A 24,474-nucleotide genomic window follows, 5' to 3' on the forward strand; every position below is an offset into this window, starting at 1 on the left:
ATCTACCTGTCCACTCCTCCACCCCCAATACACATACCCCATGGGCTGTTCTAATTCAGGGGCAGCTAGAGGTAGCTAAGAACTCTAAGTCCAGGTTCCTTTCACCTCCAGGAACCTGGAGGTGAATTCATCATTCAGAGAAACTATTTTGCTGAACTGTTCACTTGATTTGAGTTATATAATTTTGATTTGAGTTATACACTACATATTATTTTGTAATCTGTGTTTTTGACTTCCTTTACCAAAATAATTTTCTTATGTAAATACAGATTTAGAGTTTTTCAGTTTGTGGAAGCCTCATTTATTTAACCAATTTCCTATTAATGGACATATAGATTTTTTAAAACAATTTTCTACTATTAAAATAATACTGTAATGAATATCACATGCAAACATCATACCACACTCGTCCATACCACATACTATTTCTTAGGGTCCTTAATGTGGAAGGGGATAAATATATATTTAAAATTTTGATATCTACAGCTTAACCCTCCCAAAGGATTAAACAACTTACATTCTCACCAAGGAAGTCCTTTTGTTCCCTCACCCTCATTGACACTGGATGTTGCTAAAATAAAAAAAATCGTTAACAATCTGACAGATGAAAAGATAGTTTAAGTATACTATGGCAGTGTTTTTCAATTTATTTTATTTTTTTTTTTGAGATGCAGTTTTGCTCTGTCGCCCAGGCTGGAGTGCAGTGGCGTGGTCTCAGCTCACTGCAACCTCTGCCTCCCAGGTTCAAGTGATTCTCCTGCCTCAGCTTCCCGAGTAGCTGGGACTACAGGTGCCCACCACCACGTCTGGCCAATTTTTTGTATTTTTAGTAGAGACGGGGTTTCACCAAGTTAGACCAGGATGGTCTCGATCTCCTGACCTTGTGATCCACCTGCCTCGGCCTCCCAAAGTGCTGGGATTACAGGTGTGAACCACTGTGCCCGGCTTTTCAAGTTTCTTAAATCCATGATCCATAGTAAAAACATTTTACACATATCTCCATACAAGTATATGTATATGTGGTGTATGTACACACTATAGTTGTATACGCATTATAGCTGAAAAAACAGTTTCAACCTTTCTCCATGTGATGCATTCCAAAAATTGTAAATGTCTTTCTAAAATGAGGCTCTTTTAATATGGGTATTACTCAGGCTGTAATCGTGGGAAAATATTTGTTATATGAAAAAAGCAGGATGTATCATTTCTGTGTTAAGTGCCAGTATGCACAAGCAATTTATGCAGAGAAAAAAATAAAAACACATTAATATTTTAAGCAATCCCCTTCCCACCCAATTCGCTATGATACAAATGTTGTTTCTTTTACATTGTAAAATGTATACAACTTATAAAAAAACTATACTCAAAATCATAAGATACCAGTTAACTTAGCTTCTGAGTTTACACTGGCCAGTGTGGCGTGCTTTAAACACTGCTGCCTGATCCCTCCCTCTGCTGGTCAGATTTATTACTATAAAACACCAATCCCATTTTTGTTGTCCTCAGTTGGCAATTATGAATGGTAGTGCATTAACCATTTCATTCTCACCACTCCATCCCCATTCTTCTACTTCTGGGTCCTTTTGTCCCTCCCTTTCCACACAGCCCTTGGCAACCTGGTGATGGGTACCTAAGGCATCCCACAGGCAGTGCTGAGTTGTTAGGTGATACAGTGAACCTCTACCTTAATGCTATTAACAGGGTCCAAAAATCCAGTTGCATGGAACATGGAGTTATATTACTACATGGCTAATGAAAAGACAGGACTAAGTCTGTTACAGAGGATGGGACTCACCCCCAATTATATGTGAATTTGTGTTATCATATGGTTTCAATGTATTGAGCTTTAAAAAGCACATTCTCTGAGCTGCGATAATGAAGGGTTAAAGAAGGATGTGCAAAATGTGAAGAAAAAGATGAACAGTGTACCTTAGACTGGACTTTCCATCTTGAGTTTAAGCAGAAGATGGGATTTTGATGATACTGACATGAAAATAAAGCAGCAGCCTGGGCTGCAGGGGCTGGGACTTGATATTCCTTGAATTAGGATCAGAATCGAGAGAAGTTTGTCAGAATCTCCCTATCTCCCTCGTCAGCTGCTGCTATAGACTTAATGTTTATATCTCCCCAAAATTCATAAGTTAACTCCTAACCCCCAATGTGATGGTATGGGGAGGTGGGGCCTTTGGGAGGTGATTAGGTCACGAGGGCAGACCTTCATGAAGGGGCTTAGTGCTCTTATAAAAGAGACCCCGGAGAGCTGCCTTTACGTGAGGACACAGCAGGAAGACGGCTGTCTAAGAACTAGGAAGTGGGCCCTCACCAGACATTGAATCTGCCAGCACCTTGAACTTGGACTTCCCAGCAGCCAGAACTGTGAGAAATAAATTCATGTTATTTATAAACCACTCTGTCTATGGTATTTGTTGTAGCAGCCTGAATAGACTAGACAGCAGCTCTCTATCACTCTTGTTTATAAGAGGCTGAAGTTGACTCTACCTCAGGCAGAGCTAAGCAAAAAAGATTATATCCTGATTACAACAAGATGAAAATAAACAGAATTGACAAGAGAAATTTATTACTAAAAATAAAGCAGCTGAAATTTTTCCCAGGGAAAACCGTCACCACAGGACCCTCCATGATGAAATATGTGAATATCTTCTTTACTTCTGAATTGCTGCCTTCTTCCATATACCCAAAATTTTAGTTTAAGTTAAATTAATCACGATGAAAACGATGTGGCATCTGATCCTTTCTTGTTCAATCTGAAGACTGAATTGGGCTACCCTGTGATGGAGACTTCAAGTGCTGCAGATGAGTATCTACCAAGGGTTCATGCGTCAGGTACATGGGCTGGTAAGAAGACACAAAGGCTGCAGGCTGAAGCTCTGGGAGGTCCAAGGATCCTGGGGAAAACAATTCCTTAAGTTCCACTGCTGCTTGGGAGTCTGAGCAGACTGTTTTGGTCAGACACATACCTGTCCTTTCAATCAATTCCTTAACACCCTTGCATTTGACAGCTCAATTTTGCCTTTGTTATGATAGGACAGATACTTTTACAATGAAAACTGGTTGAAACAGATTAAGTGACTTGCCCAGGGTTATATAGTATATTAGGCAAAGAGTGAGAATTTCAATTCCATTTTTTAACCTAGGATTTTCCCTATATGACCCCAAAGCCTGAACCCTTGATCACTCCACTCATTTGTGGGAGGAATTCATGGAACACAGGCAGGGCCAAGGCCTTGACCTGACCCCACTGACTTCGCTTGAAATGTTATCCCCTGCACAGTAAACTTTCCCCTGGTGTTCTGCTCCGGTCTTGCTTAGCTTACAGAATAAGCTACCTTCGTTTCTGGGGTACCCTGTCTCACTATGATCGCAGGTGCTCCCCATGGCATCTGTGAGTAACCTCGGAAGCTATGCAGGCTGCAGGTCCCCCTCTGACTCAGCACTCTGCAAGGCTGATTCCGTGAAAGCTTTTATCACTCAATGCATAGATATTTAGGGTACTCGGCTATGTGTGAAGGTGGGAAGGTAGCCTAAACACAGTCAATTTTCAAACCAGAAAGGTAAAGATACCTGGCAGAAGGGGATCATTCTGATCTTCATCAAAGGTCTGTCTCTGAAAGGCTTCAAAGCTCATAGCTGCATCATTCTCTGGCAGCCCCTCAGGTAGCTGCCCGTCTCCAGGTTTGCACACATCAAATTTCACCCACTGGTAACTGCAGAATCAAGGGAAATCACCCTTGAGAGTTATCTGCTAGACATAAATACCCATTCCTACCTCCAAAGGGATCAGGTAATTTTTCTTTATATTCCTCCCATCTATATCTAAAACACGTATTAGCTAACAAAAACCTTAAAAGAAACAAGCAGGCCTCTTTGGTGACAAATCATTCTGCGAGATTTCCCACCCCTTTTGCTGTCATGGTACACACATAAAAGAGTCATAATCAGCGAACAGTGGAGTCCTGGCTCTTGCTCACCTGTCCAGAAGGCTAAGGGGCCAATACTGAGCCATACTGGTTGAGAAGCAGGCAGGATTTGGACACAGCAGGTGAGTGAACAAAGTAGTAACTGCCAGTCCCTGGCCGGCTGATCACTGAGCTTTTCTCAAGGGAATGAATTTGACCACACTTACTTGATGCATTTTCGAGCTCCTGGACAGCTCTGGATCAAGTTTTGGATGGCTGGATGAGAAAACCCAAAAAAGTCAGCTCCAGCTGGAAGCAGGTTAGGCATTAGTTTCCCCCTAAACAGGAGAGGGATAATTTTAGTTTGAGAGCTTAGCGGGAGATGAAGATGGGTTTAAGAACAGAATAGTGGTATGAACAAACAGGATAAGTTTTCTTGACTTTGATAATGTGGAGGCTCTAGTTGGTACGACGTCAGGAGGATCCAGGATAGGTTTCTATAAAAGGAGGTATCTCTACTCATTAAAAGCAAGAGAAAAGGTTTCACTGTACCAACAGTGATCTTTTAGCCTGTTTTCAAGCTTTTGGTCAACTTACATAGTAGCACTTATAGTCCTGAGCAGTTCTGCATGACAAGCATCTGCAGAAGAGCTGACGACGGCATTCTGGGGGTCATCTTCAGGAACAATTTCAAACTGAGAAGGATAAACGAGCAATGAGATCAATCCTCAAGAAGGAAGGAAAGAGGGGCATACTACTCTATTTCTTTACTCTGGAACTTGAAGCTGATGTATACCATCTTCAAAAGGGACACAAATCCTCTCCTACAGGGCTGCTAAAAATGGAAACAAATCCAAGTACCTAGAGAAAGTCCTCTGACTGTTTCAGTTCTATCCTTCTTGGTTGATGGCTTTCCAAAAGTGAGCATTTAATTTCTTATACGCCTTTCCAATCCACTTACTTATATCCTTAAGTACAAATACAAATGGTATTTTAAAAACAAATGAGATCACTCTCCATGTAATCTTTTAAGTCAATTTTACAAGATCTAGGAGAAACAGGCTGACTACAAACTGCCACTTCATTGTATTTACTTTCATTTTGAATGTTAAAATATCTTGGTTATATTAATAAAAAGAAACTGTTGCATCGAAATTATACTAATTCTGAGGAATTTTTGCCAAGAAAATATTTTTGTAACAAATGTAACAAGTTAACTAGCTGATTTAATTATTTGTCCAATTTTCTATAAAGCTCAATGATTTTTTTGCCAGGAAAATATTTCTGTAACAAGTTCTATCTAGCCAATTAAATTCTTTGACTAGTTACAAAGTTCAGTTAAACAGTTTCTAGTTCTTCAATGTTTACTTCAGTCGAATTATCCTGAACAGGATTAATTTATTTTCTGTATAATTTTTTAGAATGATATTGAGCACTACTGATTTCTAAAAAAAGTCAAATCAATTTTTACTGAGTATAGTTTCTACTACTGTTAGTTTTCTTCTGTGGTTATTATTTCACTGGATTCAATTTCCTGTGTCAAATTCTAGAGATCTGTCAATTTTGTCAGTAATAAATACTCTTGTGAGTAGTTTCAGTCAATGGTGGTTTTCTTATGTCAACCAATGGCATATCTTGCCAGGTTAAGAGTCTAATGTTTTATATTTATTTCTCAGCTAATCAATGAAAACACTGTGAGCAATTAATTTCTTTTTTTCCTCTTTTTTTTTTTTATTTTTTTAGACGGAGTCTTGCTCTGTCACCCAGGCTGGAGTGCAGTGGTGTGATCTTGGCTCACTGCAAGCTCCGCCTCCCAGGTTCACACCATTCTCCTGCCTCAGCCTCCCCAGCAGCTGGGACTACAGGTGCACGCTGCCAGGCCTGGCTAATTTTGCTGTGAGCAATTAATTTCAAATAGTCCAGGACTGCTCTACTGTTTAGTATCCATCATGTCAATTTCAATTAGTTTTGTACTGAAATTTCTACCTTATTTGAGTAAAGAACGTTAAAGGTAGAAATGTTATACTTTAGTCTTGAAGATACTTCCTTGTTAGTACTAATGTATACATCTACTTCATTCTTTTAATTGCTGTACATACAAGGGTGGATATATTTTACTTAACCATTTTCTCATGATGGGTATTTAGGCTATTTCTAATTTCTTGCTATTGCAAATACTGCTACAATGTACCTCGTTACATGTTACTTTGTTCACATTTGCACATTTCTCTAGGTGCAAATATGTACCTAGTGCAGTCTAGATACTAGACTATCTAGACATATTCTGGGTCAAATGACACACATATTAAAATTGTTGATATTGCCAAGTTGCCCTCCCAAAAGACTACCAATTTTCACTCCTACTAACGAGTACTCGTTTTCCTCCACCTCGGCCAGCACTGGATATTAGTAATCCCTCTGATACGTGCCTATGAGCAAAATAAGATCTCAGTTTGGTTTTATTTGCATTTCCCCATTTACTGATGAGGCTCATACTTTACCATCTGCACTGTTTCTGTGAAATGCCTGTGGGTTTTTTTTTTTTTTTTTTTTTTAAATATTGCTTTTTCTTACTCTACAGGAGCACTTTATCTGGTATTAATACTTTGTCATACATTTTCTTCCTGTTTATTGCTCGTGTTTTAACTTTGATCCTTGTGTCTTTTGCCATTCAGAAGTGTTTACATTTTTAATAGTTAAATATGTTATTATGTTCCATTATGGCTTCTAAGTTTCATGTCTTGCTAATAAAGCCTTTTCATCTCATCCTAAGATTACAAAAATTCTTTTACATTTTCCTTTAACATATTTATAGAATATTCAATAAAGCTAAAGTAATAAAAAGTCATATTGACATGTATAGACAAATAGATCAATAAAAAGGAATCATCTGGAAACGGATACAAGAATTACATATATTTTGTGTGTGTGTGTGTGTGTGTGTGTATATATATAAAACAGCTGCTTGACGTTAGTTGGAACAAAATTTGAAGCTAGATTCCTAGCTCACAAACCTAAAAATAATGTCCAGTTAGGTTAATGACCTAAAAAAGAAAACTAAAAACTCCACAGATTCTTCTTTTTCAAAAACGTTTTAGCATTTTGTTTTTCAGAGACAATTAAGAAATCGGCTTGTCAATTTCTACTTAGGATTTTGACTAGATTTGCATTGCATTTATAGATGTATTATACATATGGTATACTGTTACAATAATGAGTCTTTCTAAAGAAACTGTTGTATAATGGAGGTCACGTGAGCTCTCAACTATGCCTAACAGTGCTCTGATAGGCGTGATGCAATATTATCTACAAGAAGTCAAGCCGTCTCAGGGTTCTCCCTGCTTCTGCTCAAAGGTTCCTTACCTTGCCTCTACTTCCTTCTACCTTACTTTCTAGTGATCTGTAACTTCCTCAGTGAAGCTTAGAACTCTGAAAATGGTCTATTTTTTTGTTTTTCTCCAACAATCAGGAGATGATGGTTGGGGAAAATGAACTGTCTCACATCTTAGCACTGAGAAGGATGAAAAATGGTATTTAGTAAGACTAGGATTTAAGACTCTCAGGTCCTTAGGAGTATTTGCAGCCAGAAACTAATATGCAACTTCTTTGCTAACTCCATCTTGGTCCAACTTGACATGGCAGTGTATCAAACTAATCTTCTATTTTGGCCTGTACTTCACACAAGTAGGCTTGATCAAGCCTCACAGAGTCACAAAGTCAGCAGTTGAAGTAGCATGGTTCAAGGGAAAAGGGCATCAGTTCTAGAATGAGACAGACAATAGACTAACATCCAAGCTCAACCACTTATTAGCAGAGGTGCGACTTAGGGCCAGTCACTTTTCAGGATCTTGGAATTACCCAAATGGTGATTATATGTATCTACCTTGGAAGGTGTCAGAACAGGTAATACATATCCTGGCATAGAGAAGGTTCGAAAGACAAACAATGGCTATTATTAGAGGGGGTACCTGAGGCTGCACACCACCATCCTTGATATGACAGGTATATAGACACTTCCGGTCTGGGCACTTCATGCTGGCATATATTCGAGTACTGCAGTAGCCCACAGGGTAGATGGCACTCTCATCATGAAAGCCAGGTCGGTCGGTGATGATCTATAAAAAACATTCCCCCAACCTGGGATTGAGGTCACTGAAGAATTGAGAAGTCCAGTTTCCTGTGGTAGCCTTTAGAACCACTTTGGGGCTGCGAAGAGTGACAGATCAAAGACAGAGAGTAGGCTGTGTAGCAGACAACACTGACCTGGGTTTGCAGGGACTGGAGACATTCTGAGGTTGGTATGGATCAGCAAGGGGCTGCTGCTAATGGGAACAGGGAGGGAAGGCTCAACCCCATTCCCATATTTCTCTGATTCTCCTCTCTAAATATCGCTGGTCTCACTCACCTCCCCCAGGCTATATACTGTTAGACCCCCTAGTCCGATGGGGAACACAGGCCGTCCTGAGGGATCCAGGGCAATGGGCTGAACCAGCTTGCGAGCACCTCCCTCCATTTTCTTTTTCTTGCATGTTTTCTTCAGAACTGAAACGCAAATCTGGGGTCACCCACTTTAGGCCCCTCCCAATGTTGAAGGGAAGGGATAAATTTGCATGTGAATGGTAAGGGCAGTAAGCCAATCCTGGTTTCATAGACTTACTGAATGGGCACGTCGGGCTTTCGCCCAAAGCCCTGAGTATCTTTCTAACCTGCCCAGATTAGTGCTTAGGAGCTAAAGGCCTTATACTTTTTAAGGCCTCTCATTTCTTTTGTAAGATCAGAAATTTCCCAAGCCAGCAGTGTGCTCCAAAGGCCACCTAGCCCATTTCCCTGCCTCTAGGAAAGACTAAATGGAATGCAACCTAGAGAGTTGGGGGAAGGGCAGAGTCTCAGTCTGCTCCCCTTGCATTTAACAAAGACTAGCTGGAATTTCTCCACCCAAAGTGGCTCTAATACATTTGACATTTGTTTCTCAAGGGCTCTCAGGGCTCCTTAAGAACCAGATGAGACTGTAAGTATATCTGTAGCTGTGTCTGTCAGTTAGTACCAGGTCTAACTGTCATTAGTAGGTGAGTCACTGGGACAACTGATATCATCTCCCCAAAGTACCTTCCAGTTTGTTGTTCTCTTTGCCTTTTTCTTTTTTCTCCTTCTTCGATTTCTTCCCAAATGGTTCCTCAGCCCCAGTGCTGGGCCCAGATATAGGCCCAGCTCCCTGTATAGTTCCCACAGAGCTGGCCACACCGTAAGTCAGGGGCAAACTGGAACTATGGGAAGGAGCTGCAGCCTGTACTTCCCCTTCAGTTAGAGCCTGAAGCTGGAGGAGCTTCTTTAGCAAGTACCTGAGGTCAGGAAGGAAAGGAGCAGAGAAATGAACTTCCATATTGTTTCAATTCAGTATTTTACTCAAGTACTGGGAAAAGCCAGAACTGTATACAAAGATTACTATGATCATAAAAGAAAGGTTCTTATTAGACCCTCTGAATCATAAAGCCCTGGAGGATAATCAATACTTCAAGAGGCCAAGGGTAAGAACTGTAGCTTATCTCTTGCATCTGGACGGTTCCTCTACTTTGATGTTGGATGGTGTTAGGCTTCTGAAAGGCACATTATTTACAGATATATATATATATATATACCCACTGTGCTTTGCACAGAATAGTATGTACAGAATAAATATCTGTAGAATAAGAGGCAGTTGCTTTTATCACATGGCTTTTATAATTGGGCCATAAGATTAAATAACCTTAACAAGATTATTTATTAGATGTGGCAAGACGGCTTTTTCAGAAAGATGAGTAGAAGAGCTGTCTCATCACATAACTTGAGCTGGCTCAACGTAATTTGGGGGTGCAGGAACCAGTGCCATAGGTTGTAAGTTTCTCTGTACTTGATCAAGTGGCCAAGGGGCTGTGCAATGTGCATAAACCCCCCGGGAAAGAAATCTCCAGAGCAGTAACACCATTACGATCACCAAAAAGGTGATGCTGAACACAAAGTGAAGCCAGCTCACCTTCTTTCTTCTTTTGCTTTAAGAAATTTTTCTTCAAGACGAGCAATTTCATCACAAATAGCAGCATTTTCCTTTAAGTAAAAATTTGAATATAATCATATAAAATGAATAAACAATCACATTATTATGCTGGGAAGAGGATCCATATTTTAAACCAAAAAAGCTTGTATTACTGAGTGAGAAGGGGGAGCTATTCTACCTTGTGACAAACTATAAATAAATCCATAGGTAAAGGTAGTCAGGTTCTACTATGGGCAGGGTAGCTATGTAATTTATTATCCAATCTGGGACACCTTTGAGTGAAAAGGGGGTACTATTAATGCTTATGCCAGAACAATATGGTAAACCAGGACTGTCCTGGGCAAGCCAAGATTAATGGTCACCCTAATTAGTATAGCCGTTGGCACAGAAAAAGGCATACTGCTTAAATCCACAGATGCTTAAATTAAATACTATAAATATGAAGACTATCTATTCTCAAGTGCCTCAACTCTTGAGAAACTTATAAAGCCAGTCTAACCCAAATAGAGAAAAACTGGACGGAACAAATTCAAATTTAGGGTGTAAAATTCTTAAACTTCATAATCTACTTATATGAATTCAAGTATTATCTTTTTTTTTTTTTTTTTGGTAACTGATGACTCAGTCTATCTCCCAAGCTCCAATCCTGAAGGGAATGATGAATCTGAATGCTCCATAGGTGGAAACTCAAATTCTCAATGTTCAAAACATCCCTTTTTCTTCACAAAATCTTCTTTATGTATTTGATGGAACCAACATCCTTGAAATAACATAAGTTCCAAGCTTTAGGTACCTTTGACATATAGAGGATAAAAGAAAGGGAACAGTCAATCAGATGCCAAGTTCTCTTAGTTCTACTTTTCTTGTTTCTCTCCAGTGCAAATAGCAAGCAATGCACATAGCAAGTGCTGAATGAGTGTTTTTGGAACGTGTATTCTAAATTCTAAACTTTTCCTTATGCTTCCAAATATGCTAAGAGATGTTCAAGCTTTTGGTAGAGAGAAGAGATGAACTGTTGACTTGGATGTGGGGGCACATTTGAGGACTCCACCCCTATTTCCAAACACTGAAGCAAGCCAAAATATTCTAATATACAGTTATGGCTGGCAAGCTATATTAAGTTTATTCATTCAATAAATCCAGTACTTCTACAATAAAAGAAAGGAAAAAACACTTGGAACACTCAAAGGTTAGAGGGGGGAAATTACTGAAAGTTTCATGTACCTCTTTGGACAAGGGGGCAGTTATGGGGATGTGAGGTGCTCAGAAAATAGTCTGTGTACTGGAAGTCATAAAATGGAATCAGGGTTATTTAAGTTGGGGTCAGGGCTCTGACACAGTACCCTTGGGCAAATCATCTCTTTGGGCTTCAGTGTTCTCATTTTACAAATAATGCCTAATTCTCAGGGCTGTATCTCGAGAATCAAATACATTTCCTAGAGTTCTGCAGTAATAACGATGACTAAAATTTATTGGCACGTCTTTTAGGCACCAAGCACTTTTCTTTGCTCATTTAATATTCATTATTCTGCAAGGTAGTTACTAGCTCATCTACAGATGAGGACACAGAGAAATCACGTAATTTGTCCAAGGACACAAGGCTAACAAGTAGTAACGTATACGGAAAAGCCAACACTATATTAATACTGTCATCCTGGGAAGGGGGAACAGCTTGGGAAAAGATTTTGTGAGGGGGTCTCCAGGCAGGGACCGGCTGGACGCGAGTCAGACTCACAAACACAGTGGCCTTGGCCGCTTTGCGCAGCCGCAGGTACTTCAGCCGGTACTTCTCGTTCTGGCTCTTCTTCGGGAGCTTTTTCATCCTGGCCTTGCTGGACTGCAGCAGAGCCCGCGGGGAGGAGGCGAGGCCGTCCAGCAGGCTCATGGTCCAGCCCCGCTACGGGGGCCCCAGGACGCTGCCGGCATCCGATCCTAAGTCGGGGAGCGGGCAGGAGCGCCGGCTTAGTCTGTTCGGGGCTAGCGGAATCCTGCCTCTAGGAATCTAGCTCTCCGGGACGTTCCCAGGGTTGACCGCAGGGCCAGAAACACCCGCAACCGAACCGGCTCCCAGCACCCGGCGCCTCCCAGCACTTCCGTGTCTGTCTTGGAAGTAAACCCTTCCCGGAAGTTACGTCCCGGTGTCGGCAGCGTGTAACTTCCGGGGCAGGGAGAGTAGGGTGGTCTGGGCGGTGCGATTCCGGGCGCCAGGAGGAAAGACAGCTGGGGGCGAGTGCTGGTTGAGGAAAGGAGGGCGGGCTGGCGGCTGGAATCGGAATCCGGGCCTCGGGCGTCTGTGTGCTTAGCTGAAGGGTACTATAGTTGAACTAACGAACTAACAAAAATCTTACCAACGCTAGCTGTCCTTCACGCTCCCCGGGCGGGCCACTTTTCCCAGACTGTCTGGGAAAGAGTCCCAAGTGCTGGGACTCTGCTTCTTTCCCTGCTTCGTTCCTTTCTGTAGCTCACAGAAATGTGTTTGCAGGGCCTCCTAATGCTGTGATCTTCCTAGGAGCTGGGAACACAGTCGTGAATAGGGAGGAAGGCCTTGGCTCTTTCTAGTAGGGAAGATGAGAGATTGAACACGCAGTTTTAATACTGTCTCTAAGTAGGCACTCAGTAAATGTTTGTCTAGTGAAAGCAGAAGTGTATTTCTGTACATAATATGTACATTTATATGGTTCTAACTTTACAACCAAGGTCTATTAAAATTAAGGAGGGTAGAAGAATCTTTAGGGTGCGGTATTGGTGAATGACCCAGGCTGGATGGCAGAAGGCTTGCATCTTCTTCCAGCAATGCCAATAACTAGTTCAGTAACTGCAGGTTTTTTCTCTCAGAACCGAACATAGTCTTTAGCTTGTAAACTTTATAATAGTGGAGGTGAATGGGATTTCTACATTGTAAAATACTCTACTGATATATAATGACTGTTATATGTTCAAAATGTAGATTTTTTTTTTTTTGAGACGGAGTCTGGCCCTGCTGCCCAGGCTGGAGTGCAGTGGCGCGATCTCGGCTCACTTCATCCTCTGACTCGCGGGTTCAAGCGGTTCTCCTGCCTCAGCCTCCCGAGTAGCTGGGATTACAGGCACCCGCCAACACGCCCAGCTAATTTTTGTATCTTTAGTAGAGATGTGGTTTTACGATGTTGGCCAGGCTGGTGTCAAACTCCTGACCTCAGGTAATCTGCCCGCCTTGGATTACAGGGTGAGCCACAGCGCCTGGCCGAAAATACTGACTTTTAGAGTTGTGGAAATTCAGGAAATATGTTACATAGTTAAAACAATAAGTTCATTGAACTACTGGAGAAAAGTCTAGCACTATAGTTAAGTAGTGTATAGTCAGAATAAAAAACAGGTTCAGAACTGATGACCCAGGTACTTAATTTCTGAAAATAGTAAAAACAGTGACAGGGTCTTGGCAAAATCGTTTTAATACAGACAAAAGCTTATGGAATTCCTTTTTTTTTGATCATATATATTGTAAAGTGCTCTTGTTTGACCTAAGTGAGTTTTTAATAGAGCAGCTCTTTGGGGTGCCAGTGTTTCACAAGCATACTTAAGGCAGTCATATATATTCAGTTTTGGAAAATACCAGGATTATTTTTAGTGCTTAAAAAACCCACACTAATGCCTTTGGTAATATAGACTGGTTCTTTACCTTGGAACTTGAAAGTAGTCCCAGTAATAGGAAGAGACTTTTCTTTCCTTTTTTTTTAATCTTGTTTGCTAATTGCCTGACTTATTTGCTGTTGTGCTGTATTTTGTCCTTGCAGGCTTTGGGGTCTGACTTTATTTGTATTATTTATTTTCATATACATGTATCACATCTGGTGGGAAGAAAAGTGCTATCCTTTGTTCTAGTTTGCAGGCTGTTTTGGCCAATGGACTTCAGTGGGATTTGCATGAAGGTATTTTTTGTTTCTTCTTCATTGGAAACATTTCCTTACACTTATAAAACATTTCATTCGAACCTTTGAAATTTAGAAAATATAGTACAGGAAAGGTTTAAAAATCCATAATGCTACCACTTGGAATGAACTACTTTTAACATGTTAGTATATGTGTCTAATATTTTATGCATTTTTATATAGGTTAGGTAATACTGAAAATAAAGTTTTCTTTTTGTTCATTTACCATTATATCATTTCAATTTCACAGATGTTAGTATAGCTTCTTTATAAGCATAATTTTAAGTGGCTGGTTAATATTCCAGTTATGGCTATATTATATTTTGCATAATTATTTCCATGTTCTTTGACTTTTTGGTCAATTCCATTAAAAGCACATCTTTGTGTCCAAAGCTGTTTCCATATAGGACAATTTAGAGGCTGGATTTGTGTGCTCCACAAAGGTGATGTCACTGAGCAACTCATTCAGTCCTTACTTGTTTAGAAGAATATTTACCTAGTGCCTATTATGATACCATCTTTAAGAACTTTAATTTAAGAGAGGAAGACAGACAAGTAAATTGGCAATGTTAATATGGTATGATAAGTTTATTTCAGAGGTAGGTTTTATTTTATTTGGCAGCACCCAGTCAGGGAAGGAGGGAGGAGATAGGAAAGGTTTCTTAAAGGAGATATATGTGGGCAGACTCTGAAGGAGAGGTAGTGGTTGGTTGGCCCAGTGAAGAACAAAGGACGGCATGCTGGGTGGTGGAGATAGCATCTTCAAAGACTCAGCATTGTGAGCAGCATGGGAACTGCAAGTAGTTGATTGGTGTGAAAGTTGTGTGTAGAGAGAAGCAAGAGCAGAGACTGAAGCAGTAAGTAAGGTCTGGGTCATGAAAAGTCTTGTGTACCAACTGAAGAGTTGGACTTTGACCTAGTGACAGTAGGAAATCATCTATCAGCTCTTTGCTTGTGTTAGGTAAACTTACCTGAATTTGTCGGAAGCAACGTAACTTGTCTACGTAACTGTACAAAGAAGGGTCTAAATGGCCTATGCAAAAATTCTCTAAAGAAATGCATAATGTGTAGCTCTAAAAAGAAATATAAAATGGCAGACAGCATGATACTGTGTGTGAGTCTTTGAAGTCAGATCAAAGTTCCATTAACTACAGGCATAGGAATGGGAGTTGGAAGATAAAATGGGGTGATTAAATCAGAAGAGAAAGATGTTCAATAGCATTTTACTGTCTAGTCATTTCTAAGTGCTTGCTATTCAGTGATTAGCTGTAAGGGAAGGCATAGTATCCTCTGGAGTATTAAAAGCATACCTGGCCGTATTAACAGTTGTGAAGGAGTCTGTAGCCCATAATCCCAGCCCCTGGTGAAATGAGTTCCTGGTTTAGATGGTGAAAAGTATATTGGGGCACCTGAAGGCTCCACTCATGGCTGAGACATAGCCCTGGCCTTGTTCTACTATGTCCTTACATCCTAAGAGCAGATTACAAATTGAAACCATCATCTCCCAGCTCTTTGGAGGCTACAGAGGACCTGGACAAGATTGATAACTTCTACAAAGCAAGCTGGGTAAATTCCTAGGATTTCAGGCCACACCAAAGGGTTTCCAGGGGTTTACATCTTTATTAATCACTTGCCAGATTGCCTTACTTGCTCTCTGGGGTAAGCTGAATGTGCGTCCAAGAAAGGATATGAAATTGCCTCCATAAATGGCCTCTAGAATCTTCTTTCCTTGCAGCATATCTAGACTTTATTTCTTTTTATTTATACTGTCCTCATAGAATGTTCTAGACTTAGTTTTTTAGCTCTTTGACTATTCAGCTCCAGTTTTCACATTTATTTCCATGTCTTGATTATGTCTTCTCACTTTTAGGATAACATGATAAAAGATACATGATTCAGTTAAGTCCAAGCTTAGCAATTTTAAAGTGTGTATTTTTTTTGTGTGTGTATATGTGTATTAGTGTGCATGTCTTATGAGGAAGGAGAGAGACTTTCCACAAAATTTCTGGCTCCATGGTTTCTTAACTATGGGTGTTCATCACATGCTGGGTTGGTGAGATATTTGGGTTTTGAGGGTTCTAAGCCAGCCAATAAAGTCATAAAATCAACTACTGTGTCAATATTGTGCTTCTGGGTGGTCGTATCCTTTAACACACATAAGACACTCAGCCAGCTAAAAGAGATGAGCTCAGAGATGTTAGCTCGGAGAAAAAGAAGGATCACATTGAGGTCATTGATGGGACACCCTAGCATCTTTCTGCTGAGGAGATCAAAAGCTGGGAGCATCTCATAGACAGATAAGAGTCGTTTGTCCCATCGACATAGCCGTGTGAGGTTGTATATGATCACTGGAACCAATATGGTGTATATTGCTACACTGGAGAGGCTAACAATCCGGAAAATGGACAGCGATGTCAGCCTGCATGTGATGAGATTGGGGACATGGGTCTCATCACTTAGCAGCCCTGTCTTGATGGAGCAGCTGAATTCTTCCTGGAAAAAGACATCCAGATGGAAATGACCAAGGTATAGGTAAGTTGCGGAGGTGAAGAGGAGTAAGAGGGAGTTCCTCAGGAGGTAGGTAGCCACTAGTGAATGTGAACGCTGCTTACATGCCAGGTACCGCTCTAGCAAAGGGAATTCAAAGTATCGTTCTTTCCGAGCCCTGGGCAGTGGAAGAAAGGAGGCAAGGTTAGTAGTGACCATTTAGAACCATACTCCAAGAGAGGCATGTGACAACGTAACAGATCTGTTTTCAACATGGCATTCTTGGCTCCCATGAAAATCTGCCTTCCCGGAGCATAACCATCCTTCTCCCCAAAACAGAAACATAGGAGTGTATCTTGATTCTCCAAGTACTGACTGCCATGTGATAAACCCAGTGAATGATCTGAGTAATTATTTATTACACTGGATTTCTGCCAAGCAAGGCGGACTAAAGTTCTAAGCTGAAGTAGGATCTTTAGGTAGCAATAGGCTTATGAAATTAGAACTGGATTGGGGGTCTAGCTGAGTGCATTCTGGGCCGGGCATGGTGGCTCATGCCTATAATCCCAGCACTTTGGGAGGCTGAGGTGGAAGGGTCCCATAAGCCCAGGAATTTGAGACCACACTGGGAAACATAGCGAGACCTCATCTCTATGAAAAAATACAAAAATTAGCTGGATGTAGTAGTGTACACCTATGGTCCCAGCTACTTCAGAGGCTGAGGAGGGAGGATTGCTTGTGTCCAGGAGATTGAGTCTGCAATAAACCAGGATTGTGCCACTGCACTCCAGCCTGGGCAACAGAGTGAGACCCTGTCTCCCCCATCAAAAAAAAAAAAAAAAAAAAAAAAAAAAAGAAAAAAAGTACATTCTGGTTCTTGGCCTGTACTCTGTATATGATCTTTGGGCCAATTCATTCATCTTATGTAAATAATTTGGCTCACAAATGTTTGTTGAGAGCTTTGGTGTTCAGGTACATGTAAGCCAGTCTGTGCTCTGAAGAAGCTTAGAGTCTGGCTTGTGGGGAAGGGGCAGAGAAGGCATGCAAATATGGAATAAAAATAGCACTTGGTTTGTTGCTAAAATCATGGACACAAACCACAATGGCTTAGGAGAGGTAGGTAACAGTGTGGCCTTCGATGTTCAGAAACCTTTATGGAAAATATTGGCTAAAATCTGGGCTTCAAAAGATAGGATTTTTTTCCAAAGATAGAGTATGTGCATAAATATGGGACAATATGATTCAAATGTTAGCGCAATTGTCCCCTTGGGCCATGTAGCCTGGCCACTCTCTGTAAAACTACACCACTCTCCATCCCTCCAGCTTCCTTCTGCCCCCACTTTACTTTTTCTTTTCTTCATACCACTTAGTATCTCAGAACATAGATTGCACTCCCATGTTCTGTTTGTCTGCGTTTCCTTAATAGAATCTAAGCCCCACATGGATAGGTACAGCTTTGTCTCTCCTGCCCCCATCCCCCAACACATACACGCAAATGTATTGGAAGCACCCAGGACAGCGCCTGTGTGCAGGTAGAGGAATGAGTACATAGATAAATGATTTGTTCAGGGGAAAAGGAGGAGGCTGCCTGGGTGCAGTGGAAGGTTTCTGTCACCTGGTAGTTAGAAGTTTGAAAAAGTAGTTGGTGACAGTGTGTTGAGGGCCATGCACACATGTCTGGGAAAGTTTGAGTATTTTTTGGTAGGCATGAAGAGAGCTATTTAAGGTTTCTGAGGGGAGTAGCATATGAAAGTGGAATTCTAGAGAGATGAATCCCTTTGTGGGCTCCGTGTACACTACAGGAAGAGTCCTTTCTCTCTCCCTTTACAGAAACAATAGAAAGTTAATGAGATGATGTGTTAAGCACTTTGCCCTCTTAAGACGAATGGCATGGAAGATCATTTAAAGATGACTATGCAAATATATCATTTAAATTCTTGACTGAATTTCTCAGAAAAGGGTGGTAGAGACAACTCACTTCTCCAACTCATCCCAGAACACATAGGGGTCAGAGCTCTTCTGCCGGATCTTCAGCATGTGCTGCACCAGGCGGATGGAGCGATTATAGGATTTGTCCAGTTCGCTGATGATGAACAGCAGATCGGAGCTGAGGGCTGGCACAGCTGCATACTGCCACAGCAGCACCGGCAGGTACATGAGCAAGGCCAGGGCCAGCAGGGAGTAGGGGAGGGCCTGCAGGGCGAGAGCAGCTGAGGAGGGAGGCCGGGGCTGCTGAGACCCCAAGTGACAGCGCTGAGTGAGGGGCTCTCCTTTCCCCTGTTCCTGCCTCAGCAGGGGAAGGCTGTGTGGGGGACTGGGCTAGCCCAGGCCCAGCCCCCGAGGCACCCTACTGACCTGGCTGAGTATAGGGAGGCCTGCTTGAGAAGGAATGTGCACCTTCATGCTCCCCTGGTTTGCTTTTCTGATCCAGGGTCTGTGTGGGTTCCCAGGGAGAAGAGAGAGTGAGAAGAGAGAGAGGAAGGGAGGGGAGGGGAGGGCAAGGGAGGGGAGGGGAGGAGAGGGAAGGAGAGAAGAGGAGAGGAGAGAGAAAAGGAGAGAGAGTGATCTGCCTAGCTCCCTCAAAGTAGTCTGTGCAGCTAGCTAGCTAGGGATCATGGCCAGCAGAGGCCATGTCGTCCTAAGGGAGAGAAAATCCCATTTCCTCCCTGTCGCCTTCCTGGACTTGTCTGATGCACAGTGGTCTTTTCCAATGTTTGGATTCTTGGTAATGCCAAACTACACCATCAGACACTGTCTTGGGATTCTTTGGGGGCTCTTTCAGATATGTAAATCTATAAGCTGACTTTCACGAATTCATAAGCCTTGTCTCCTCAATAACTGCATCGTTAGCTACCTGCAATAAAGGACTGATACGGGTTGAATTGTGTCCATGTCCTTCCTCCATTCATTCATTGAAGTCCTAATTCTTGGTACCTCAGAATGAAACCTTATTTGGAAATGGGATTGTTGTGGATGCAATTAGTTAATTTAAAATGAGGTCATACTGGAATAGGGTGGACCTCAAATTCATTATGATTGATGTTCTTTTTTTTTTTTTTTTTTTAAAGCCAGGTAAAGAAGCAGACATGCACACAGGGAGACTGCCCAGGGCACTGTATCTACAAGCTAAGGAGTGGGACCTGGCAGACCTTTCCCTTGCAGCCCTCAGAGGAGCCAATACTGATGACACCTTGGTCTTGGACTTCCGGTCTCCAGAACCCTGAGATGATAATTTTGACTGTTGAAGCCACCCAGTTGGTGGTGCTTTGTTTCAGCAGCCCTAGCAAATTAACATAGGGACTTTTCCTAAGGTTTCCTCATCATACTTATCACACCTAGCAGGGTTGGGCCCTGTAAAGTAAAATCTCTACTTGTAAATATTTTCATTTATTTATTTATTTAATTTATTTTTTGAGATGGAGTCTTGCTCTGTTGCCCAGGGTGGAGTGCAGTGGTGGAATCTCAGCTCACTGCAACCTCCGCCAGTTCAAGCAATTCTCCTGCCTCAGCCTCCTGAGTAGCTGGGATTATAGGTGCTCACTACCACACCCGGCTAATTTTTGTGTTTTTAGTAGAGACGGGGTTTCACCATGTTGGCCAGCTGGTCTTGAATTCCTGACCTCAAGTGATCCGCCTGCCTCAGCCTCCTAAAGTGCTCTGATTACAGGCGTGAGCCACCACGTCCAGCCTGTAAATATTTTTTAAAGCTACAGTTTTGCTACGTGCTTGACATGCGTTATTTTATTTGATCTTCACAAGGATGTCATCAGGTAGATACAATTTAGTATCTCTGTTTTACAGATAAGAAACCAAAGCATGAAAAGTTTAAGTAACCTGTGCAGGGTTGTACATGAAGTAGGTAGGAGAGCCAGGATTTGGAACTATAGGCTGTCCGATTCTGGAGCTTACTCCCTAAATGACTACTTCACTTATAGTTTCTCCTGAACCAGGGATGGTTTGTTATTTCAGAAGAGAGTTTGAAGAAAAAGAGGGAGGATACATAATTGATTGCATCTGGGTAGAAAAGAAAGGTGTGGAGTCGGGCGTGGTAGCTCATGCCTGTAATCCCAGCACTTTGGGAGGCCAAGGTGGTTGGATCATGAGGTCAAGAGATCGAGATCATCCTGGCTAACATGGTGAAACTCCATCTCTACTAAAAATACAAAAATTAGCCGGGCATGGTGGTGGGTGCCTGTAGTTCCAGCTATTCAGGAGGTTGAGGCAGGAGAATCACTTGAATCTGGGAGGCAGAGCTTGCAGTGAGCTGAGATTGTTCCACTGCACTCCAGCCTGGTAACACAGCGAGACTCTGTCTCAAAAAAAAAAAAAAAAAAAAAAAAAAAAAAAAAAAAAAAAAAAAGAAAAGAAAGGTGTGTGTGTTTTCTGAATTAAACAGGAAAGTTATGTTAGGAAAGGCACACCAGGTTCTAGAGAAAACTAGAACGTTTTTGCTGCTAAGAAAGGGCAGAAAGAAACGCCTGTAATCCCAGCACTTTGGGAGGCCAAGGCGGGCGGGTCACAAGGCCAGGAGTTCGAGACCAGCCTGACCAACATGATGAAATGCTGTCTCTACTAAAAATACAAAAATTAGCCGGGCATGGTGGCGGGCGCCTGTAGTCCCAGCTACTTGGGAGGCTGAGGCAGGAGAATCGCTTAAACCTGGGAGGTGGAGGTTGCAGTGAGCTGAGATAGCGCCATTGCACTCCTGCCTGGGGGATAAGAGCCAGACTCCGTCTCTGGAAAAAAAAAAAAGGGTGGGGGGCATTTCTTGAAAATGAACCTTTCCTTCATACTAGAGATTCTTTTGCAGGCAACAGAAATGGAGCCTGAGAATTTGGGATTAAAGGGCTTCCTGGTGGCCAGGTGCTGTGGCTCATGCCTGCAATCCCAGCACTTTGGGAGGCTGAGGCAGGCGGATCACCTGAGGTCAGGAGTTTGAGAGCAACCTGGACAGCATGGTGAAACCCCATCTCTATTAGAAATACAAAAAATAGCCAGGCATGGTGGCGGGCACCTGTAATCCCAGCTACTCGGGAGGCTGAGACAGGAGAATCACTTGAACCAGGGAGGCAGAGATTGCAGTGAGCTGAGATCACACCATTGCACTCCAGCCTAGGTGACAAGCACAAAACAACTCCATCTCAAAAAAAAAAAAAAAAAAGAAAAAGGAAAAAAGAAACAGAAAAACGTTCTGGTGATCTTGATTATCAGACAATTTGACCCTTTTCTTATATGTGAATTCCTCTACCATAGAACTTTTTTTTTTAACCATCTAGATCCTTCCTGAACTTCCAGTGACAGAAATCTCATTAACTCTTTCCATGAAGTCTCTGGTTTTGTCTCAGTCCTAGAACTGTGGCAATTTGACAGCTTGTCACCGGCATGCCTAGAAAATGCTACACATGTCTTCTGACTAAACCTCATGAATCACACATACATGTTACCACTGCCTCTTCCTAAAACCCCGCTAGGATGACAATGAGACATGAAAGAAGACGTATTTTTATAAGGTCAAAGAGAACAGGAGAGGAGACAAGGGAGCCCAATATTGAAAACTGGAAAGCAGTTGCAAGATAGAAGACACCAGCTCACGGGGAGGACGGGGAGAGAAGGCAGGGACAGGCAGGCTGTTGTCACCACAGAACCAGGAATCGGAGACACCAGGTCCTTCTGAAAACAAGAGTGCAGGAGGGGCTGAAAACAGGGAACTTGTTGGAAAAATCTGTGTGAGAAACAGCCTACAGATCCTTTCTGTAATGTGAGGCAGTCAAGCGGCTGCTCTTTCCCTCCCCTAACAGGCTTGATGGTTACTCTCTGGAGAGATTAAACCAGATTAAATTCTGCTCTTGGGTCCATGGAGGCAGGGGAGCCATGCTGGGACAGGGGGAGCAGCTGAGTGAACTCTGAGTGGTGAGACCCACAGCCAAGTTCCTAGAGGGTGGGTAGGCAGGCTTAATTCCAACGGCACCCCTGCCCTTCCCCACAAATTAAGGTCTGAATGACTCTTCTAGGAGGAAACTGATGAGCCCAGGAAAAAGGACTACAGAGTCAGTATTTCAGAAACTAATGAAATAGACCAAAGGGATCACCTTAAACCGAAGTCTGCCTGTTTATGTGCCGTCACCCTTAGGCACAAAGCTTCCGAATTAGATACAAGTGGGTCACCAAAGATCGCCAGATTCAGAGAATGCCTGAAACATGAAAGCAAGTGACTAAAATAAATGGGTTGGGGTGGTGGGGATAGAGGCAAGAGGGAGTAGAATGAAGTGGTTCTGCCCCACTCCACTCAACCGTGAAGCTGGTCTTACAGAGAGTTTGCTTTACCTTGTGGGGCCAGAGAGATTTCATCTTGTCCTGACTGAGGCCCGTCCTGCTCATGGTGAACCAGTGAGTCCCAGCAGGAGCTGTCCACGTAGGCTGCCTGCCGGATGCTGAAGTTACTGGGAGAGAAGCAACTGATTGGAGACCCTGCAACAGGAACACAGCTTTGAGGCCGCCTGAGTTGGAGTGGAGGAGTGGGGACTCAGGGGCAATCATCTAACTCTTCCCGTTTCTGTTTCTGGCAGGGACTGTCTTCTTCCCACACCTTAGTTTTCTGGGTTGAGCACTGCCATGTCACGGTAGGACAGGGCACTCCTGGACACATCCCACTGTATGGCCAGGGCTTGCCAGTGCTGACTCAGCCTTTTAGGTCTGGTGGTTCTTTGCTCTCAGAGTACCCCCTGGGCTTTTTGTGCTCCTGTAGTCTGGTACCAGAAGGCTTGCGGTTTGATGGTGATGTCTCTTTCCTGAAATAACTGATATCCTTTAGGCTCTAAAATGTTGAGGATTAATTGCCTGGGCTTCTGAGCCTAAATGAAGAGAAAGGGTGGGCAAATTATGCCAGAAGGAAAGTGGGCTTAGAGGAGAGTTCCTGCCTTTTTGTTTTCATGTCAGTCTGCAGAAAGAGGCAGAAGTGGGAGCCATTTCTTCTCCCCTGGTTGTGGATGAATGAAGAGGTGGTGGGAGGCTGGCACACCTGTTTGGGAAATGTAGTAAGCTAATGGCACTGCTGGAAAGGAAAGCCAGAAAGAAGTGTCAGTTCTCAGGAAGTCCATATTCTCTTTAACAAAGGTGGTGGATTTGCTGAGTGAATCCAGCACCTGAAACCCTAGATGTATGTGTATGCCAATGTCTGTGTGTGTGGCTGGGGTTCCTAGACAGGAAGCAATGGGTTTATCCAGCATCTCCAATGTGCCTGGCTCTCAGGCACTTAATACATGTTCTCAAGTCAATAACCCTGGAGTTGGGGGGTTGGGGTGGGAAGAGAGCCCAGAGCAAATAAGAGACTTGGCCCAGCTAAGATGAAGAGGTCTAAGGTCCTAAAAACATTACCAGGGGTGTCAACTTCTTTCATTCATACTGAAAACCAAAATAAAGGTTTGATCTTTTGAAATGACATAAAATATATGAATACTAAAATTACAACTTTTTTTTAACTGTAACATTTTGCAGATGACTTTCAAAATTTTTTGGTGCCTCTGCTTTGCTGGCCTGAACTCATGCATCATCTGCCTTTTGGATAATCCAGCCCAGCCCAAAGCCATGGAATCCCATCACTGTGCGCACCACCTCACTTCAGAGCCCATGCAGAGAGTGACATGAAGGGGAGTCTCTCTTGTGCACTGGGCCTTGGAAGCAACTTACCAGAGGAGAACTCCTGGGCGAATGCCAGGGACATCAGCAACAAGGGGGAGCCCACAGATACGAACTTGACTATCCGGTCCAGGGGCAGTTCCAGGCGCAGTCCTTTGAGGCGGGGGCTCCTGCGGTCAGGCAGCAGGGCATCCGAGAGCATGTACTCTGCAGCTGTGTGTGCAAGTGACATGATGCTGCTGAGCCTGGGAGTGCCGAGGTGGCAGGAGGGGTCCTGGGATGGTGGAATGAGGAGATGGCAGCTTCAGGCAGCTGGGTTTGAGCAGACAGTGCCTGCTGCCCCAGCCTATGGATATCTATGCTGGGAGCAGGCGATGGTTCTCTAAATAACTGCCCAGGCCTTGAGCCAGGCCCTGCTAATTAGAGGGAGGCATAGCCTTAGTGGATCCTTGCTGGAGGAGGGTCGGGCCTCACCTGGGGCTGGTGCCATAGTGTT

At 42.8% G+C, this 24,474-nt stretch overlaps 2 protein-coding genes across 2 annotated transcripts; both read right to left on the bottom strand.

The window, feature by feature from the left end:
• Positions 1-283: 283 nt before the first annotated feature.
• Positions 284-12,078, bottom strand: TBRG1 (transforming growth factor beta regulator 1). Its single transcript, XM_010355984.2, has 9 exons — positions 11,684-12,078; positions 9,928-9,998; positions 9,024-9,256; positions 8,323-8,459; positions 7,886-8,032; positions 4,515-4,612; positions 4,145-4,255; positions 3,583-3,725; positions 284-2,906 (listed from the first exon to the last, which is right to left on the bottom strand). The coding sequence occupies exons 1-9, from the start codon at positions 11,831-11,833 to the stop codon at positions 2,761-2,763; spliced, it is 1,236 nt and encodes a 411-aa protein (XP_010354286.1). The 5' UTR covers positions 11,834-12,078; the 3' UTR covers positions 284-2,760.
• A 3,803-nt stretch (positions 12,079-15,881) lies between these two features.
• PANX3 (pannexin 3) lies at positions 15,882-24,210 on the bottom strand. The gene is given in 5 exon segments (XM_010355983.2): positions 15,882-16,521; positions 18,322-18,536; positions 22,668-22,703; positions 22,705-22,811; positions 24,030-24,210. Coding segments are annotated over 5 exon segments (1,179 nt in total).
• Positions 24,211-24,474: the final 264 nt, after the last annotated feature.

The sequence above is a fragment of the Rhinopithecus roxellana genome, chromosome 15 (assembly GCF_007565055.1).
Source record: "Rhinopithecus roxellana isolate Shanxi Qingling chromosome 15, ASM756505v1, whole genome shotgun sequence".
Taxonomy (NCBI): Eukaryota; Metazoa; Chordata; class Mammalia; order Primates; family Cercopithecidae; genus Rhinopithecus; species Rhinopithecus roxellana.

Bases quoted from the DNA above. Each gene is read 5' to 3' on its own strand.
- TBRG1 (XM_010355984.2), bottom strand. From the start codon at position 11,833: ATGAGCCTGCTGGACGGCCTCGCCTCCTCCCCGCGGGCTCTGCTGCAG. The intron at 9,257-9,927 runs GTGAGCTGGCTT...TCCTGACCTCAG, and splicing joins AAAGCAAAAGAAGAAAGAAG to GTACTTGCTAAAGAAGCTCC. The intron at 2,907-3,582 runs GTATCTTTACCT...TGTTTTCCCCAG, and splicing joins GAATGATCCCCTTCTGCCAG to GATCCTTGGACCTCCCAGAG.